The following is a 21,357-nucleotide window of genomic DNA, read 5'->3' as shown; positions in this document are numbered from 1 at the left end:
CAGAAGACATCAAGACTCAATTATGATGTTCTCAAGACTAAGCTGGACTTTGTTCCCTTTCATTCTTTTTTGAGTGTTTGTCCAAGAGATTGGTGGGGGGACGAAATTGAAAGGGACACAGTAATGATTTGTAAAATGATGGATGCCAGCATAAATTGATAGTTTTTTGGGGTTTTTTTTCCTTCTGTTAAAGGGACTGCAGCTTAAAAAGATCCAGAAGGCACATACCACATCAAAGAATAATTGAGATCTCTATCACAATCACACACAAAACAGGGGAGTCAGGGAAATGTACTGCAGAAGGGAGGGGAAAAAAAGGTGTAACATTTAAAATCATAAAAATAAAATAAAATGGGGTTTGTGCATTTTCAAGAATTATTCTATGATGCTGTGCAGCTCCTGTGTGGTCCTCTTTTTCTGTCTCTCTCCCTTGCTCTTCCTCCTTCTCTCACACTCACTCGTCCCTCTTTTGTGGCTCTAAGCCTATGAGCTGGCTTGGGCCCTTCCTTACTACACACACCCAGCGGGGCTTTATAAAGGCAGGGCCGGAGGTCTCAGCAGCCACACTCTCTGCCTGTGCCTCCTCTGCCTTTACGTCTGCACTGAAAGCCTGTGTCAATTTCTCCAGCTTCCAGGTCGTGTGGAACAGAGATGCTGACACCACATTACAGGGTCCCCAGTCTCCTGGTTATCCTGCTGGGCCCCATCCTGATGCCTGCCAGCCGGGCCGCTATGGACAGCCAAGGTGAGGAGACGTCAGAGTTATTATTGCTGCCTGAGGTTGGGATATTAGTAGCACTTTGTGGGGAGGAAAATGGACACACAGACTCAAGCAGGTAACCTCAAACTGGGACTGTGAGTAAAGACAGACTGCTTTTGAAAATGCAGGTGTGTGGGTGCCAGTGGCTGAAGATGAACATAAGCTGGTGTCAGTGTATTTTTGTCCGTGTCTACTTGTTTATGTAAACTTTGGGATGGACTGTTTGTCTTTCCTTGTTTTAGTGTGTGGCAAAAGGAATTTTCTTTTTTAGCTTTGTTTTCCCCCCTAGAGCTTCTCCGTGAGCATGAATGGATAGATATCAAAGTGCCTTCAAGGCTGTTTTTATCACTTTGACACCTTTTAAGAAACCTGTTTTTCTTGTCTGAATCAAGGTAAAGTACATGTGCATATGTCAGGGCATTAACCTTAAAGAGAGAAAAATGTGTGCTCGCGCACACACATGAATTCTTATGAAGTTCTGCACATGGAAACCCCCCCACGCACAAACCCTAAACAGTCAGCCCCACACACATGCCTGCTTGTTTACCTGTAAATCTCTGAGATCTACTCATATCCAAGACTGCACCTACATCTCATTCATTCTTTCTCCATGCATGTTTCTATGGAGCAGCCCTGTATGAGATTGAGAAAGAGCCGGCATATTGGGATGCACAAGCAAGGGCGACACTGGATGCTGCGCTCAGATTACGTCCTCGGGAGCACCAGGCCAAGAACATCATCCTGTTCCTGGGTGACGGTAAGCTTCTGAGAAATCAATTTTAACCAGCATTCAGTGCTGGCACAGCTGTGGCTAAAGATTTAGTAGAAAATGCATTACTTTCAACTTCACTGACAAAAAGTGGATGATGTAACAGTATTTCTACATAATTATAAAACTGTTTTCAAAGTGGGCAAGCAATGTGAGGTTTTGGGGTTCTTGTGTTTTTTTTTTGCCAAGACTAAACAGAAGGATCAAATATCATTCAGCAATTACCAACAAATATGGTTCAAATATTTGGGAAAATTAAGCTTGACTGCAGTGCTTTGGAACTTTATGGGCGAAATATAGAATAGGTGGAAAAAAAATACTTGTACAGACATATGTTGGTGTAGCATTGTGATAGACATTTAAACTTTAAATGGCCAATTTTCATTTTTTAACACTACCTGCGCTGACAGGTCAGAGGCTGTGTTGTCTTGCAGTGAGGTGTTGGCAGCAGATCCTTTCATTCCTGTGGGTTGAAAGGTGAGGCTTCTGATAATCAGGCTTGCTCCGGTCTGCCCCAGAGATGCTCCATCAAGTTTTGGGTCACGGGAGGTTGGAAGCCTTTGGCTCTTTGCTGTGCTCCACGAGCTGTTCCTGAACTTTTTCTTTCTGATGTCAATGGTTGTTAGATTGTTGGGCTGGTCACGTTGGTCAAAGACCGACGAACTGCAGGTGGGGGATGTGGATGACCTGTTAGTGGTTTTAATGTTGATGTGTGATCAGTGTACAGGAGGCAATGAAAATCTTTTGTCTCATTATCTCATTCAAAGCACTGGGCCACTTTTAAAACTGTATTTTTATGAATCTTCCATTGTGTCCGTAACTCAGATTTTATTTTAAGGAAAAGAACAAAATCACTGAGATCCACATCCTGAGAACAGCTGGTAGTTGGTTTGGCAGAAAAAAAATTCTTTCCAGTCCACTGTGACCAGGCACACATGTGTCACAGTTTAGCACCTTTGCCTTTTCACAGATAGGATGCAATAGTAGAGGTCTTTATTGGAAGTCAGACATCAGCGATGCTGTTGTTGTTGGTTTTTTTTTTTTTTTTTTTAATAGTGCAACAATTAGCAATGTTATCATTTCTATCTTGACCTTATAATGGCAGCATTGTCACACAGTTAGAGTATTCAAACCCAGAAACAATGATTCACAAATGTATTTATTAGGATTATTCTGTGTTCCATTTACCCTGGACGTTTGATGGTGGGCTTAGAGTGACTCCCACTCCTGAGTTAAGATGTTCCAGTAAGAAAGTCACAAAATCAAGGAAAATAAGTATTTGCTTTGTTCCTTAGCAATGTAGAGCCATTCATGTATCTGGTGTGTGACCCACTCAGCCATGGTGTCACCAGGTGCCACTCCAGTCAGCTGCCAGCTGGAAACTGAGGCTACAGTCTTTACATGCGATTTTTGACAACCCAAGATTGGAAATGTGCTGCCTGGTCTGATGAGTTTCGATTTCTGCTGCAAGATTCAGACGATAGGTCAGAATTTGGCATAAACAACATGAAAGCATGAATCCATTCTGCTTTGTATCAACAGTTCAGGACACTGGTGATGGAATAATGGTGTGGGGATATTTTCTTGCCACTGTTGTCACACAGTTTAAGTACCAGAACCCAGATGCAATGATACAAAACTGTGTAAGAGGCTTATACTGTACTGCATTTACCTCTGAAGACAGATGTCAGAGCTGGGAGCTGCGTTCCAGTAGTCATTTCGGAAAAGCGAGGAAAAACAGGATTTGTTTACTGTTTGTAAACACAAGATTTGTTTACTGTGTGTAAACACAAGATTTGTTTACTGTGTATACTTGTTTTTTGCCCTGAAACACACTGCCCCAGCACATTCATGTATGCATGAGGTTTATGTAGTGAGTTACAAATACATAGCAGTGATCCTACAGATCACAAGTTTTACAGTTTTACTAATGTTCCTATGCACATCCGCCATCTTGGATCATTAAATCAGGGTTAGTCGTGCCGTCCTGACTTTCTCAGTTGAAATTCTGATTTGAGGAAGCATTCCAGTCGAAGATTGTGACTGGGAACTTGGAAATTCCACTTTCCAACTTCAAATGGAATTCCCATTATTGACATAGCAGCATAGCACTGCTTCATCTGAGATTAATGTAGTTTCATCTAAAGAAAAAGAAATAAATCGGATAAAAATGTCAAACACAAACAAAAGTGTGCATTTTTTTTCTTTCGCACAGCTCTTACAGAGCCATTTGTTTCTTTTAGAGTGCATTGTTTGTTGTTAGCAGTTGTCTTTTAGCTATGCTGCTACATTAGTTGATACTCTAAGATAACTTAGTTATCTTAGAGTATCAACATCAGTGGGGGCGCCACCTTAAAGATCCACTCTTGAGATAACAAAGTGTCCTTCTGTAGCGCTGTAGTCTGACACTGCAACATCTACAGGCAGCTATTGACATTTGAGAATAATTTCCATCTGCATTAGATTTGGCTGGAAATTGTTCTGCCATTAATTGTTACTTTTATGACTGGTGAGGGATTAAATCAGTTTTGGTGGGAGAAGCTGATTAAAGGCACAAAGATGTGAGAATGTTTTTTGTGTTAAAGACAAACAATATCTGCTTTAAATCATACCCATCAAGTCGCATTTCTGGGTGGTCGGTGAGCAGAGTTTTCTTTACACATCTCTCCTGCCCTGCTTTGCCCTAAGCCTGTTCTTAATTTTATGAGTGTGACTTTTAAGGGAAACTTAAATGCACCACAGTAGGGTTTTTAAATACAATGGTAAAGGGCTTACAGCAGCAAAGGAAAACTTGTAGGCACCATAGCAAAAAACAGGCAACAAATTGATTGTTTAGTTAAGGAGGTACAATGCTTCGGGCTTCTCCAGGAGTGTTCAGATGCGTCATGGGTCAACCCTGTTTTTGACATTGCTTAGTAAATTGTGACAGTTTAAATAAAGCCTACAAGTTCCTGCATTTATACTGGAGAGCAACAAAAAGTTAAACATGCTTGTACTATTGAAAATCACTTTATCCATAAAAACCACGTAGACAGAAATGAAAACGAATGTGTTTGAAAAACTAACGGTAACCTCTGAGAACTAGAAGACAGACTGTTTCTTCAACAAAACATGTCACTGTGTTTTCACTTGAAAATATAAAATGTTAACGTTTTTTTATGTAACACATAAAAACAACAAAAGCTTAGGATTAAAGCTGGTCTGGTGAAATTTATGAATATCTAGATCTAGATCTAGATATTGGTGTTTCCATTTGAGAGTCTACAGGACATACACTGAGGCTGGGTTTTAGAAATACAACATGGTAACATGAGAAATGTTAACTGTGACAACTCTAACATCTAGTTTAAGGTGTGTGAAGTAAATGCATCACAGAAGCTAATGAGGAGCTGCTTCTCCCTTATTGTGTTCAAATAAAGTACAAGTGATTTACATAAGGTTGATTCATAATACAAGAAAGGATGGTTCACATCATCTAAAAGATTCGACTGGAACTTGAAATGTTAAAGTACTGTTCCTGTCTGTGTGATGATTGTATTTTACCTGAGCTACTGTGAATGTTGTAAAAGCACTGTGACGAAGAGAAAGTACGCATTTGGGTAAACTGAGCTGGAACTTCACATATTGTGAGTTTTTTTTTCTTTTCTTTGAGAAAACTCATAAACTCCTTGCTTATTTAAGTAAGTAATTCACACAGATATTATATGTTTAAAGGGTGAGCTTAACAGTCAAGGAAGTGTCCTCAATACAGCCTGTACACACTTTGACATAGATGTAAGAGGACTGATAAAAGAAGGTATAATAGTAAATAAAACAAATAGTTATGTCAATAACTTCTGTTCCCTTTCAGTCGATTCACTCGGTACAACACATAAGTATGGGATATCACGCCCTCGCGTGTCCTGGCTGAAGAAACCTTTATTCATGCCCTTAAGGCAGATGACGTGTGATGACACGCGCACGACCCGGCCTGCACATATAGCCCCTGTCATCACAGTCATCCCTCAGTTCGATAGCCGCTCTTCACCAAGCCAAACTGCTCAGTGGGGCCACCTTGTGTTGTACCTCGTTCCTCTCCTTCAGGGAACAGAAGTTATAGACATAACTATTCGTTCCCTTTCAGTCGATTCACTCGGTACAACACATAAGTATGGGACATATATACACGCCCCACCGAACCGGAATCGGACCACCATATCCTTAGTGAGTGGTAGACCCAGCAGAAAGGACAGCATGAGCCACCGAAGGGGCCAAGGACTTGCTGCTAGAAGGCTGATTATCTCCGCATACCACGACCTTGTGGGCCACCAAGGGGCCACTAGAATCAGAGAGAGGGAATACCGATGCACTCGCTCTAGAACTGGAGATATCATTTCCACTGGGGGAAATGCATACACGTCTGGCCATTGGTGCGCTAGCACGTCCATGCCCAAGGGTGCATCATGGTCGATTATGGAGAAGAACAGGGGGCAGTGAGTATTTACCCTGGAAGCAAAAAGATCTATTTGTGCCTTGCCAAATAAATCCCAAATCTGAGCCACTACTTAAGGGTGTAACCTCCATTCTCTCACCAGAGGACCTCCCCTGGAGAGAAGGTCCAGCCCCAGGTTCAGGTGGCCCGGGACATGGGTGGCTCTTAGAGACAGAAAATGAACACTGCACCATAACAGCAGAGAGTGAGACAGCTTCAACAGGGGAAGAGAACATGTTCCTCCCTGCCTGTTTATGTAAGACACCACTGTTGAATTGTCCGTCCTGACTAAGACATGCTGGCCATCCAGGACTGGACGGAAATGCTTTAGAGCTAAGAACACTGCTAACAGCTCTAAGTGGTTGATGTGCAGCTCGTGCTGGGCTGCGGACCAGATCCCTCTCACTGATGCACCCTCGCAAAGCGCTCCCCACCCTCTTAGGGAAGCATCTGTGGACACCACCTTGCAAAACAACACCCTCCCAATCCGAGAGCCCTGATGCAGCAGCCTGGGCTCCCTCCAAGGACGGAGAGCTAGCATGCAAGACGCGGTTACCGGCAGCCTCCTCCGGAGGTGACGCGATGCACACAAACGGTGAGAGAGAGTCCAGCGTTGAAACGCTCTCATTTTTAACAGTCCAAGTGGCACCACGGCGATCATAGATGCCATCATGCCCAACAAGCTTAATATCGTCTGGAAACGCAGTCTGCTTCCCAGCTGAAACTGAGCGAGGCAGCGATGAAACGCGGCCACTCTGTGCTCCGACAAACATGCGCGGCTGGAAAGCGAGCATATTTTCAAACCGAGAAAAGTAATCTGCTGACTCGGGATTAGCGAGCTCTTTTGAAAGTTCACAGAGAACCCCAGTGTCTGAATGTGTCACAGAGAACCCCAGTGTCTGAATGTGTGACAGAACCAGCGACAGCTGTGTCTCTGCCTGCTCTCTGGAGCAAGCTACGAGAGCCCAGTCGTCTAGGTAGGCTAAGATGCGGATGCCTCTCTCTCTGAGGGGCGCTAGCGCTGCCTTGGCACATTTCGTAAAGGTGCGAGGAGCGAGCGACAGCCCGAACGGCAGCACTAAGTATTCATTGGCTACGCCCTCAAATACAAACCTCAGAAACTGCCTGTGTTTCGGGTGTATAGCCACATGAAATTAAGCATCTATTAGATCAATTGTTGCAAACCAATCTCCCGGGCCGACTGCATTCAATAGCTGTCTGAGTGTTAGCATCTTGAACCTGTACGTTCGTAGATACGTGTTCAAGACTCGCAGGTTGAGGATGGGACAAGGCCCTCCTTCTTTTTTTGGAACAACAAAATAATGGCTGTACCAACCTTTGTCTGTCTCCGAAGTGGGGACCACTCGTGTTGCTCTTTTCTGCAATAGCGCCTTTATTTCCTCTCTGAGTATCATGGCCGCCTCGGTGTTGACAGTCGTGTTTACAACTCTTTGGAAACGAGGCGGCTTGACCCGGTAACCCATGGCAATGGTTCGCAGCACCCACGGAGAGGGGGCACAAGTGCGCCACTGAGGGAAGTGAGCAGCCAGCCGGCTGACCTGCAGCACCGTCGGCGGGGCGTTGTCGCCCCCCAGTTTGTCTGCAGGGGACTGCATCACCTGCCTGACCTGGCTCATTCTGCCTGCAGGCTGAGCATTTGTGATTGTTTGAGAATAAACAACACTCTTTATTGATTGTAACATGGAAACATGTACATTCATACATTTTGTTGGAGGCACCTTTTCTCTATGTGGTCACCTGAACATTTAACACACCTGAACAGGGAGTGACCTGAGGCATTTTGTGTGCAGGAGTTTTGTGCTTGGGAGACAGTGTTAGGAAAGTGCAGCGCCTTCTGGGGCTGACAACCTGAACAGAACTTAAGCGGCACCTCTTGTGCGGCAACAGAGGGATAAAAACAGCGTCTCCCTGCTGCTGGACCCCTTCTCCACTCGAAACCACAGCTAGGAGGGCTGAGGCTGAGGTGTCGGATCCCGCCGGGGGCCCGAGGGTGGGCCTTTGCTCCAGGCCAACTGGCGTGGAGCTCATGCCAGAGGATGTGCTCTCGCTGGCGGCACACTCACTTCAGCAGTGGGTGCCGGTCTCTTGCCAGTCGTCAGAGCAGCGGTGGGCCTGTGAGAGCTAACTGCGGGCTTGGGCTTGGGCTGACATCTGGGGATGATGTCGCGTCCAAATATATAGCTCTGTCCCTATCCGGGACGTCAGAGAGGGTCAGCCACAGGTGCCCCTGCGCCACTACTGTCGACGCCATCCCTCTGCCCAGGGAGAGCACTGCACAGCGAGACGCACGGAGGATGTAATCTGTGGCGACTCTGACCTCGTTAAGAAGAGGTGCCAGCGGGATGTCATCAGGAACCAGCGATCCGAGCACCACCAGGCACATTGCCTGGTACGTCTGGAGCATGGTGACGGAGCTCATGGCGTGAGCAGTGCCGGCCTGAGCCCAATAAATCTTCTCCAGCTGCGAAGCGGAGAATCTGTACTTGGACGGCAGAGTTGCGGGGCCGCCGACACCATGGTTATGGGATAAGCAGCCAGAGACGGCTCCATAGGGGGTGGGTTAGCTAAGCCAGCCCCCTCGGCGCCGTCCAATTCCTTGTACTGTCCATAGCCGGGCACAGTGACGCGGGTAGACAGAGGTTTGTTCCATGCTGTTAGCTCGCAGAGAAAGTCTGGGAACATGGGAAGGCAGGAGGAGAGGGCCAGTCCACCTGACGCTTCTCAGCAGCACGGCAAAACAGGGAAAAAAAGAGAGGTGTCATCGTGGCCGACCGGCGTAGCAGCGGCGGCACATTGGGCCGACAATGAACTCTCCTGCTCATCCTCCGACAAACCATGGATATCCAGGCCAATGTCCAGTACGTCATCGTTTTCCTAGGGAGCGCTGGCGGGCTTCAACCCAGGCTGAAGCCCGTCAGCGCTCCTGCATGGTTTCGGCTCGTCATCGGCTAACCCGTCAACATATTCCATGTGGTCAGCCCAGCTAATTGTGGGGACATCGACCGGAAAATCCTCGTCTTCGGACTCGGATGAAGCCGGGGCTCCATACTCGGAAAGGAGAGGGTCATGCCGTGCGACAGCCAAGCGTCCCAGCACTTTTTCCACAAACGTCACCCGTCTTTCCAGGGTCGAGCGCCGGAGCTGGCGACAAAACGCACAGGCTTCGGGCCCCAGGCAGACAGGGCAGGCATCGTGCTGGTCGCTGTCGTGCAAAGAGAAACTGCATCCCTGAGGACAGGGGCGAACAGAAGATTTCTGCTTTGCTCGCTTCGGTTTGGAGTCCATTCCAAAACGCAAAGCAAAATGCTGCACGGGAAAAAACTTGAAATTAGTGCTCCGCGGGCAGCCTACACACCAACTGCGTGGTGGAGGCTAACACCAACAGGGGCAGTTAAGCTAAGTTCAAGTCGGCAGACAATGGAGCTAACTACCAGCAGCTAGCTAGCCCAACTCAGCAGAGGTGTTCTCAGCGAGGTGAAGAGCGTAAGAACTGAGGGATGACTGTGATGACAGCGGCTATATGTGCAGGCGGGGGCCATGCGCCTACCACTCACTAAGGATATGGTGGTCCGATTCCGGTTCGGTGGCTGCTCTGCGGGGCGTGTATATATGTCCCATACTTATGTGTTGTACCGAGTGAATCGACTGAAAGGGAACGAATAGTTATGTCTATAACTTCTGTTCCCTGAAGGAGAGGAACGAGGTACAACACAATGTGGCCCCACTGAGCAGTTTGGCTTGGTGAAGAGCGGCTATCGAACTGAGGGATGACTGTGATGACAGGGGCTATATGTGCAGGCGGGGTCGTGCGCGTGTCATCACACGTCATCTGCCTTAAGGGCATGAATAAAGGTTTCTTCAGCCAGGACACGCGAGGGTGTGATATCCCATACTTATGTGTTGTACCGAGTGAATCGACTGAAAGGGAACCAAAAATGTTAATTGAGTCATTTGATTTATTCTAAACTGCAACATTACTTTCTGTAATACCATTTTTGTGACTTAACATTCTCACTTCCAGATGATTGTTGTTGTAATTTGGTGACATATAGATAAAAATGAACTGAAACCTCTGCTTACTAAGGGGTCCTTTTCATGGTTAGTGTGCAATGAAACAAAAGGAAAACTTAAATTTCACTGTAACCCTTAATGGTTTTGTGTAGAAAAGGGCAGTTTGGAAGTTTAAATGACATTACAATTGTTGTACATTACTCTAAAACCAAAGCTATAAGATTGACTTTAAGATTACAACCTGATTTCAAACATAATCTAACATAAACATTCTTACCCCTGGAAAAAGCTCTAAGATATTAACAGAATATGCCAAATGAGATACAGGATGGCAAAAAATGTATCTTAAAATGAGCTCTTTTGAGCTCTTTTTCATTAGAACAGTAAAGTACCACAACAAAGAATAAGTACACATATGAGGAACAGGTATCACTGCTTTAGAGTTTTCTTGTGTTGCATGCAAAACTCTTTCTTAGTCTCCTCTCGGCATTTTCTTATTTAAACACTGGTGACTAAGAATCAGTCTCATTGAAATGTATAAATGTATCCATCACCTTTTGAATGTGTGCCATGAACAATTAAGGCATTTCTCAAGAAATAACAAGGGGAATCGAGCCCCCTTACTATCAACCTTATAAAATGTCCAGTGAATGTGTATAATGTAGACTGACCACGTCAGTGACCTTTGGTCGTCAATCACTGTCTCGCAGGAATGGGCGTGTCCACAGTGTCAGCAGCTCGAATCCTGCGAGGTCAGATGGATGGTGGATCTGGAGAAGAGACGATACTAGCCATGGACACCTTTCCATACGTGGCCCTCTCTAAGGTGACAAAACAGCACTGCTGACCTGCAGGTCATCAGTTATTATTCATCAATTAATTATTCATGTGTAGAAAGAAATTCAAAATAGCCAGTAAAGTGTCATCCTATAACCTCAGCTGCACTTCAAATGTATTTTACATTTTGTATTTTATTAATAGTTCTTCTAAGTTGCTTTCTCCACTCATGAGAAGTAGAGTAACTTTTCCAATGTGTGCTCTTGTTCTTCTGTGGCCTGTACTGAACTGTAGCCACTCACATTACATCTAATGTTCTTTTTTTTTTTTTAACTTTTTTTTCTCTAGAGTTGGTCAGTTGGTTGCTAGGAAAAATGCTTTTATGTAATTCCTTGGAAGGTTGGAATACATATTAACCAGTAAATAGCTCTGTATTTTCAAACCTGCAGTAAAACATTTCTTACTGTGTTTGAAAATTATTGCATTTTACTGTTACATTATCCTAAAAAAGGTGTTCCTCCTGGTGAAGAAAGTGACAAAGCAGGGGGGAATTTTCACACAAATTTCAAAACACATTCCAGGTTAGCAACAGCTCACAGAAACGTACCTTTTCTCTGTGGCCTTTGAATTTTTCCCCACTTTCACTCACATTCTTGTAAAATGTGCGTGTGTGTTTGAGTGTGTGTTTATGGTAGAAATACAGTCACCTGGTAAATCAGTACAGAGACATGAAGTAGAACTATCATAGAGACAAAGACAGATTTGCACTGCAGGTGAATACCCCTTTATAAGGAAGGCTGATCAGGGGCTTGAACGTGTCTTTTTATTCACATGCTTCGTTCCCTTAACACGACATATGCCACTCAAACTCTCACGTGAAAAAAGAAATCCTAATGCAATCAACAGCTGAAGTGAAAATGCTGACACTGTGGTAGAAAATGTGAACACAGATTTAAACTCATCATCCTGGATTGAACATAATCCCTAAATCACTGTGTGGTTGAAAGAAGGAATCAGTGTTTAGTGTCTTTGGTGCCTCTGATATCCCAACCTATAATCAAAAAGAGAACATATCTGATATAACACATTCTAGCTGGCTCCATCTTTTAGATCATCCCCGGAAACTTTTGCAACTTAAGTGACAGTCATTTCAACTTAACACATTAGAACATGAAGCACATTCAAGCAATTTTTCTCAGGGGAGAAGCAAAAATGCTACTTTCAATATGCAGTGAATGCATAAAATATCTCAGCTCCCCAAATGTGCATGTGCAGATTTCACTTCTAAAAATAATGACATGGTCCATCTGTGTTTGATGCTATCCTGTTTTAATGCTGTTTTTGTTTCTACTCTGTAGACCTACAGTGTGGACAAGCAGGTAGCAGACAGTGCCAGCACTGCTACAGCCTACCACTGCGGTGTGAAGGCCAATGCAAAGACAGTAGGACTCAGCGCTAAAGCGGTGGCCTACGAGTGTAACACCACCTTTGGTAATGAGGTCTACTCAGTTCTGCGGCGCGCTAAAGCACAAGGTAAAGACAGTTGATTGCTTGGTCAAGTAGTGAGTTTGCTGTGTAAAGGACAGGTCAACCAGTTTGTTTTCTGATCTTAAGATATGTAATGCTTTAAAATAAAATATGTGGAATAAAGATAAGATAAGATAAGATAACTCTTTATTGTCATTGCACAGTCATACATAGTACAGTAGTACAATGAAATTGGAAAAACTGTCCTACGTCGGCACTACATATAACACAACACGACACGATATGACACATCACAACGTAACAAACAACACAACACAGTATATTAACTTAGTATAAAAAAGAAGAATAAGTGTATGTGTATTGCACACTGTTATTATTGCACATTAATTATTATTGCACCTTGTTATAAATATAAATATTATTGTTATTGTTTTAAACATTGTTACCTCCCCCTAAAAAGTCCAGGGAGGTATCCAGTCAGGTCAGCTATTTACATTGATCAGGGCTATTGCCCTGTTGTAAAAGCTGTCCTTGAGTCTATTTGTTCGGGACCTCAGCAGCCTGAACCTCCTGCCAGACGGCAGCAGCTTAAACACCCGGTGTCCTGGGTGTGTGCAGTCCCGTAGGATGCTGCGTGCCCTCTTGAGACAGCGAGTGCTGTACAGGTCCTTCAGGGAGGGAAGAGGATGTCCAATGATTTTTTGGGCCATGTTGATGACCCTCTGGAGTGCCTTTCTGTGTGCTGTGGTGCAGCTGGAGAACCACACACCGATGCAATATGTCAGCACACTTTCAATGGAGCAGCGGTAGAAGACGGTCAGCAGCTCCTTCTTCAGGTCCATTTTTCTGAGGATTCTCAGAAAGTGGAGACGCTGTTGGGCCTTCTTTAAGACCGCAGAGGTGTTAGAGCTCCATTGGAGGTCTGTGTCTATGTGCACACCCAGAAACTTGAAACTGGAGACCCTTTCCACGCACTCCCCGTTGATGCTGACAGGCTGCAGCAATAATCTGACAAGCTACTTCAGTGTTGCTTGCCAATTACGGTTCAACGTTCAAAAAATATATATACAGTTAGGAGAACCACCCACGCTGATCTGCCTTGACCTTTGTGCCTGTGGTCACTTTATGACATGCAATTTGTGCAGGGTTGTCTGTCAAGGCATGTGCATGTTTCAAGTGAATTTGCATTGTTGTTTGCAAATGTTTGCTAATGTTGTCGTGTCACAACATTAGATTGAGTTTGCTATATTTTTGTCACATATATGTTTATTTGCATCATGTGTCGATATACTAAATCATTTAATGCACCCTTGGCTGCAGGGTAAGGCCCCGGTAAACCAAATATGGCTGAGGTAACACAGACCACTAATTTTTTTTTAATAGAGGTCTACACATAGTCTAGCTCAGGGGTTGGCAACCTGCGGCTCCGGAGCCGCATGCGGCTCTTTAGTCCTTTTAGTGCGGCTCCGCGTGGTTTGGGAAAATAAATTATTTTTTTAAGTAATTAGCTGAAGTGTATTTTATTTATGTTAGTTCTTTTTTAACTTCTATTAGTTTTTGATCGCTCAAAATAAGCGTCACACTTGTGGAAGCCGGTGTACCTGCCGAAACGCCGTGCATTTATTGAGACTTTCAACCCCAGGTAAGCCAATTATGGATCTTCGGATCTACATTATGTCAGCAGCTGTTCTCCACCGTGAACTATATTAAAAACAAACACCGCTCACGCCTCATAGATGACAGCTTACAGTCCTGCGTAAAGATGAAAGTCACTTCGTACAGCCCCGATTTGCAGACACTGTGCGCAGAGGTTCAGGAGCAGAAGTCCCATTGTAAACATATCACGGCAGACCCGACGATGTTTCCATGAACATGCTTTTCAGCATCTCTTTATTGACCACTTTTCACACACGGTTGCTGTACACATACATCCGGTGTTAAAGCTCACAGCCCGACACATACCAACACAACAGCATAGATAGCACAGACGTTAAGGTGGCGAGGCGTGATTGCTGGTGCCGCTCCGGTGCGTCCGCCTATTTTTCATTTTTCAGCAGCATGGTGCTTTTTTTCCAATTATTTTTTTAAAAAATCTGGTCAAGGCTCCAAAAGCCCAAAGGTGATATAAAGGTGGCGGCTCACAACAGTTTTTGTTTGCTACATGGATCATTTTAGTTCAGCTGGGTGTCTTTCCTTTTGTTATATTTCTTTAAGAGTTTAAAATGTGTTAATTACATAAATAAAATGTAATTTTCTCTGTAGCACTTCATGGATTTAAGCAACACACCTTAGTTGTTCACACAAAGCATAAAGGTAAAAAATATGTATATATACATATATACAGTGTTATCTTCATTTTAGATGTCAAAAAGTATTTGCGGCTCCCAGTGTTTTCTTTTGCGTGGAAATCGCATCCAAATGGCTCTTTGGGTGCTAAAGGTTGCTGACCCCTGGTCTAGCTGCTCAACTAGAACTAAATTGCCTTGGGAGACCCTGATGGGGGCAAATTGCCTCCAATAACATAACTGCTGGAGATCACTAGGGCACCAAAACCACCCCACCATGATAAGGTGTTCATTAAGTGGATTGTTCTTTTAAGGCAATTTTTTAAAATTGTTCTTCTATAATTATCAATAAATAAACAAACATGGAACCATCAAACCTGTCCACAGAGATAATGTATTGTACTGTGTTGTACTGTTACAAATGTAGTGTTGACAGCAGTAACTACAACAAATTCTATGAGCGTAACTGCTCGAAAACTCCAAATCTCACCTCCCTCTATCAAAATCATCTCACCATTGTCACCAATAAAACAGATAGTTCTTAGAATTGGAGTTCTCTGGCACAGAAGAAGACACAAACCCATTTCTAACAAATTCCAAAACTATTTGGTACAAAGTACACAAAAAAATATAATTTGTATCATAAAAATAATCATCTTTATGCTTTAATTCCAAAATAAAAGTTGGTACACAGACTGTGTGAGGGGCTCAGGGGTTGAGAAATGGTGTCAGAACACAAGATAATTTATTTGAAAGAGGTGATTTCATTTTATATGTTAGACTTTCTTGCTGAGACCCGTCTGTCAAACCTGCAGCTCGAAGTCTTCTCTTCACAGTTAAACTGAGACTTGCTTACTGCAACCACTATTAAGCTGTGCTTGAAGCTGTTGTCCTGTGAGCTGTCTGTCATGCAACCTGTTAACTCTCAGAAACTTGTCCTCTGATTCAGTTGCTGCTTTGGGTCTGCCAGATCTCTACCTGACAGAGTGTGCCCCAGTTTCTGAGTGCCTTGTGATGGTGAAGGAAACTGTACTCATTGACACATTGACTTTTTTTGCATTTTCTCTGTGGGAAAGACCTATATTTTGAAGTGTTACGATGGTCTGTCTCTCTTCCATTATTAATAGCCTATTTCTTGCCATTTTGTGGCAACACTTTACTTTCTGTAGTACAATACTGTTCAACTGATGCTCATGAGGGTATGGTACCACAGTGTGTTCCAACACACTTTTATGCAGACAGATGGGGTTGTAAGTAATCCAGAAAAGTTGGAACACCTGTAGGACTTAGTAGCACCAGCTTCTAAGGCTTCATCAACCTCCACTGCTGCCGAACAGCTTTAAATTGTTAACCCATTTTGTGTTCCATGAAAACAAAACATTTTGTATAATTCTGAAAAGTACATTACTTTTGGTTTCGGGTAATCTTACCTTTTTTTCTTTTCTTTTCTTTTTCTTTTTTACATCTGGCAATTCACTATTTACTTTTGTACCATTTCAAATTATTCATTGGACTTGAACAACTTAAACAGCAATAACTGGAAGAATTAGGGTGTTTTAAAACCTTTGACCGGTAGTGTGAACTCCTGGATGTACTGTATTCTATCCATTTTTCATTTGCAGTTTTCTATTGTTTTTCAGGTAAATCAGTAGGAATAGTGACCACCACCCGTGTCCAGCATGCTTCCCCAGCAGCCGCCTACGCCCACTCTGTCAGCCGCAGCTGGTACAGTGATGCAGATCTGCCTTCCAGTGCTCGCGAACATGGTTGCGTCGACATTGCCACCCAGCTAGTCACCAATGTTGACATTGATGTAAGAAAGAAAAATTGTTTGGCTCTTTTCAATCAACAAATAAGATATAACATCAATTGTCAGTGTAGCTATTATATAATAGGGTTTATTTAAATACTTTTATATAAATTGGTAGGGACCAGATAATTCTTTTATTATGCCCTGACGTTTAAAATCTTGGCCTGGTCTGTCTAGACTTTCACTAGATAGATCAGGCTGCACCCACCTGTTAAACAGGCCTCCTGGCCACCTCTTGCCTCCTTTGTTGAAAGGGTCACTCCCAGAGGCAGAGGGCTGTGAGGCACCGCCCAGCGGGAAACGCTCTACAGAGAACCAAACTTTTTTCTTTTGAGTTCTGTATGTCCGTTCAGGCACAGTCCATACTTGATCTGTAGGCAACTCAGAAGTGGAGGTCAGGGTGTGTGTGTGTGTGTGTGTAATTTCATATGACTCTACTTGATGAGAGCAGTACACGAACACTTTAAAGCAAAGATTGTAAGCTCGATCAGCCCTGTTAGAACCCTGTTAGAACCCTGTTTTGCTGCACCACCTTCTATAAAATTGCAATAAATAAATAAATAAATAAATAATGGAATTGATCTTGTTGGCCTATCTTTAATTGCCATATACAAATGAGCACTCTGTGTTCCCAGTTATTTTCCATTGTGATTTCCAGAGTTCATGACTTTATCGTTTTATTTCGATTATCCTGTCAGATTATAATTAACAATAACTTTAAGGTCAGTACAAAGAAATATGAGGAAAGTTGGAAAAGCCAAACATCTTTGTGGTTCTGCTTGTTGTTGTTTTTTTAAAGGTGATTCTCGGTGGAGGCAGGATGTACATGACTCCAAAAGGCACCCCAGACCCAGAGTACCCTACCTCCAACTCCCGCAAGGGGGACCGCAAAGACAAGAGGAACCTCATTGATGTGTGGCTGAAGGCTAAACCAGTAGGATTATTGACAATTATTGTGCAAATATTTCCTCAATTCCCCCACGACAGCTCACAGAGTCACGTTTCCTCTGGTTTGTGTTTCAGAACAAGAAATCACACTATGTTTGGCACAGGAAGGAGTTTGATGAGATAAATGTTAAAAATACTGACCGACTCATGGGTGGGTAACTAATATTGGGTCTGCTAATGAGCAGATACAGACTTACTGCAGAATATTAAATATATTAACATTGGTAGAAAGGTAGGGAAAAATTTAGTCATAAACCTGTTTACATATATCTAAGTTATTAAATCTTATAAATGCCTTAGAAAGAAGAGGAGTCCACTTAACCCAACTTTAATCTTTATAGACATGTAAATACTTATGATGTTGACTAGTATCATCTCTTACTGCTTTGGTGATAAAACAACACAGTGTGCATGACAGCAATGCAGCCGCCAATAGCTCAGAGGTGTTATCATCTTGTTATCAATGTTATGCATATTACCCACTTGTATGATAAATTTAGAAAATTAGATCTGCTGCATTTAAAGGTGTTCTTACTTTTAAAACAAGCCATCACAGAGAAGGCTTGACTAGCAGCTAGCAATTATTTCTTTAAAACTGTTAACTGCCTTATATATAACTTAAATGAGCAAGTGTACCAATTCTTAGATAGATTTTCATATTAATGATCTGAGATTGCAGTGCTGATTTTAACTCTACAGACGGGGTCAGAAGGTTTAGCTGTTCAACTCTAACATATTTTGAAATTGACTTTCAGTTTCCATTTTTTTTTTTTTTTTTTTTTTTGTTCTAACTGACAGTTTGGATTAACCACAACATTGCTGTGTGCTGCTGCATATTTTTTATTCATTTTGGTCCAACATGAACATTTTCTTCTTGTTTGTTCGTGCTTCTAGGTCTGTTTGAGCCCAAAGACATGAGATTTGAGGTTTTCCGAAATAGCACGCGTGATCCATCCATTGTGGAGATGACAGAAAAGGCTATTCAAATACTGAAGAAAAATCCAAAAGGATATTTCCTGTTTGTGGAAGATGAGTGCAATAAAACAATTTTGTAATGTAAAATCTCAGCAAGCACACTCATTTAATTATTTAGCTTGTGGATCCAGTTTAATGAGGTTTAATTCCTTAAGTTGCAAGACAATGAAATAAATATTAAATGTCTAAATCTCTTTTCTGTTATCTGTTACGAGGGAGAATCGATCACGGTCACCACGATGGCATTGCCAAACTGGCACTGACAGAAGCTGTGATGTTTGACCGTGCCATTCATCGTGCTGCACAGCTCACCAGAGAATCAGACACACTGACTGTGGTCACTGCTGACCACTCTCATGTCTTCACCTTTGGTGGCAACACGGCTCGAGGAAACCCCATCTTTGGTATGACTCAAAGCACTGCCACGTGAAGGCATTGTGGGTTCAAACTAGCATGAAAATCATGCCCTGGTGTGTGAAATTAAAAGTACAAGGGGCGAAAAAAGGGGTAAAACAAAAAAAGGGTGCAGACGGACCACTTGTGAAGAATACTGGAACTAGCCTCTTCCTTACCTACATTCTTTTTATTTTTATTATTCAGGATTAGCCCCAAAGAAAGCTGACGACCAAATGCCTTTCACTAGCATCCTGTATGCCAATGGCCCGGGTTACGTCCATATAAATGGAACTAGAGAGAACATCACTTTGGTGGATTACTGTAAGTACAGATTAATATCTTTCAGCTGTGGCACTCGTCTGTGCTGATGTGTACACAGACACCTTGAAGCGATGCGGTTATGGTTGGCTTGTGCATGTTTCTCTAGGGAGCAGAGATAAATTATGATGGTCATTTTATTTACGGATTCATGGTTCTGTCTTCTGTTTAGTTCTTTGCACAGGTCTCCTGTACTTTGGAAGGTTAACAGCAATGTTCCTTGTCCTACACTGTGTGTTTTTTGTCATTGAACAAGTGTGTGTAACTTAAGGTGAAAAAAATGCCTTCTCTTTTTAATATACTTGTTCTGGGAACCAGTGTACACTCAGCCCACCTGGCACCTATCCCCTGCAAGTCAACATCTATATGATTAATGTAAGCGTATGAGGCCAAAAAGTTTTTGTGAGATGTAGAGATAAAAGAGAATAAAGGTTCAACCTTTGCACAATGCTTAAAAGGCCCCTTTAACCAGAGCAAAACAAAGACTGCAGTCATTTTCCAAATACATCCACTGGGGGTATTTTTACACGCTTTGCTTCGCGTTAGTCGCTGAATCAAAGGGATTTAGATTCCTTTCTGGTTTGTGAAAATTATATTATTAAGTTTGATTAAATAAATTACAGAGGATTTGAAAAACACAGTTGTGCCACAGGATACATGAGGAAAGTGTGATAATAGTGCAATCTAATGTATGTCTCTTATCCCAATGACAGTTTATGAATTTGTAAGTAAGGTAGAGTGTATAAGGTCATCATGGTGAATTAATGGAAACGCTGAAACATCTACTTATTCTGAAAGGTTGTTTGGTGATTGGCTACACATTTTTTTTGTTTAGATGATGAGGAGTACATGCAGCAGGCTGCTGTGCCACTGGATGCTGAGACACATGGTGGGGAGGATGTGGCCATCTATGCCAAAGGACCAATGGCTCACCTGTTCCATGGTGTAAAGGAGCAGAATTATGTGGCACATGTCATGGCCTACGCTACCTGTTTGGAGCCTTACACAAACTGTCCTCCTCACACGCACCGTCACACTCATTCCTCCTCTGGCTCTGTGAACACACCTTCCAGCCTCTTGTTTTTCCTTCTCTGTGTTCTCTTGTTGTTCAGATGACCCCGCCCAATCCGGCACACGTGTTACTTTGTATAAATGTAGCAATATGCACTAAACACTCGCAGGGTATGCATGTGCACTGTATGTGCACAGGCTGTCAACTTAGAATCCAGGGATAAAAGTACTGTATTTCTTAAGAGAAAAAAAGATTCTCTGTACGTCCATATTTACATGCACAGTTAACCAAACATGCATGCAAGCGTAGGCTTAACTTGCATGTGCTAACTCTATTCAGGTGCATACCAACAGCTATGCAGGAACCTCAAGCTACTACATATGCAAATTAACCATAATTCATATGTAAACAGCCCTCCGTGTGTTTCCACTGCAGAGCCATCAAAACTTGTTGTATTTTATTAAAGGCAATTACAGCCTATATGTACATATGTGACGTCTAACATGCACTAACTTTTTTCATTATTAAGTGTGAGTTTTGCCCATTATGTTTTTTCTCCAGTTAAATACATTCAGTGTAATCTAAAGCTTTGGACAGCATAAACTGAAACAAACAGATTTGAGCTCATTTTTTTCTATTGGCCACGTATACAGGGCACAGAGCTGTAACATGATCATCACTGTCCAGGTGAAATAAAATACGATAATGTAATCCTGAATTATGAGCCGTCATGGCGAGTACCAGCGTTATCAGACCTGAGAAGAAATCAGAAAGACTGCGTTAAAATATCAGCCCTTCATTATGTGTCTTGACCTTAATAGCTCCTAACCTTTTATGTTTCTCTGTTAAATTGCCTGTCACTTGATACCATAATCTATTGGATTGTAAACGAATGTATTTTATAAGCAAGTTGAAAATGTATTTTCATACTATTTCTTTTCCTACAGATGTGTAGGCATAGAACATCTGGTTTTCTTTGTAAAATCGTTCTCCATTTGATAGAAAATATTTTGGGTAATGCCCAACTTTATGGGTCATTTCATTTAATAAAGATTGCCAAGAAAGAGCATATGTGTTTTTACATTTTCTGGATTGGCTGTGTTCCAGAGTAAGCGTATTACATTGTTGCCCAAACTTTTAAGAAAAGATTTAGATACTGATGCTAACATTTTGAATGTGGAAACTGAAACTCCTGTTAAGCCCTCCAACAGAGTCTGTGAAATAATGATAAAATAAAATAAATAATAATACAATTATCAGGCTCACTTACATGTATTTCCCTGTAAGAAATGAAATTTTGACATTGTAAAAGTGTA

At 42.6% G+C, this 21,357-nt stretch overlaps 1 protein-coding gene across 1 annotated transcript; it reads left to right on the top strand.

Moving 5' to 3' along the window:
• The first annotated feature begins 534 nt into the window (after positions 1–534).
• Positions 535–21,128, top strand: alpi.1 (alkaline phosphatase, intestinal, tandem duplicate 1). Its single transcript, XM_085381783.1, has 11 exons — positions 535–745; positions 1,392–1,517; positions 10,743–10,858; positions 12,168–12,342; positions 16,223–16,395; positions 17,192–17,326; positions 17,416–17,491; positions 18,235–18,369; positions 18,528–18,719; positions 18,916–19,032; positions 19,865–21,128. Exons 1-11 carry the CDS (start codon positions 652–654, stop codon positions 20,143–20,145), a joined length of 1,620 nt encoding a protein of 539 aa, XP_085237909.1. The 5' UTR covers positions 535–651; the 3' UTR covers positions 20,146–21,128.
• The last annotated feature ends 229 nt before the right edge of the window (positions 21,129–21,357 follow it).

The sequence above is a fragment of the Rhamphochromis longiceps genome, linkage group LG15 (assembly GCF_057381845.1).
Source record: "Rhamphochromis longiceps isolate RC_006_pf linkage group LG15, R_longiceps_female_GT1.1, whole genome shotgun sequence".
Lineage (NCBI taxonomy): Eukaryota > Metazoa > Chordata > Actinopteri > Cichliformes > Cichlidae > Rhamphochromis > Rhamphochromis longiceps.
Note: the sequence above shows the minus strand (reverse complement) of the source record. Positions and strands in the feature narration are given on the sequence as shown.

Bases quoted from the DNA above. Each gene is read 5' to 3' on its own strand.
- alpi.1 (XM_085381783.1), top strand. From the start codon at position 652: ATGCTGACACCACATTACAGGGTCCCCAGTCTCCTGGTTATCCTGCTG. The intron at 18,370-18,527 runs ATGAGTGCAATA...GTTATCTGTTAC, and splicing joins ATATTTCCTGTTTGTGGAAG to GAGGGAGAATCGATCACGGT. The intron at 19,033-19,864 runs GTAAGTACAGAT...TTTTTTGTTTAG, and splicing joins CATCACTTTGGTGGATTACT to ATGATGAGGAGTACATGCAG.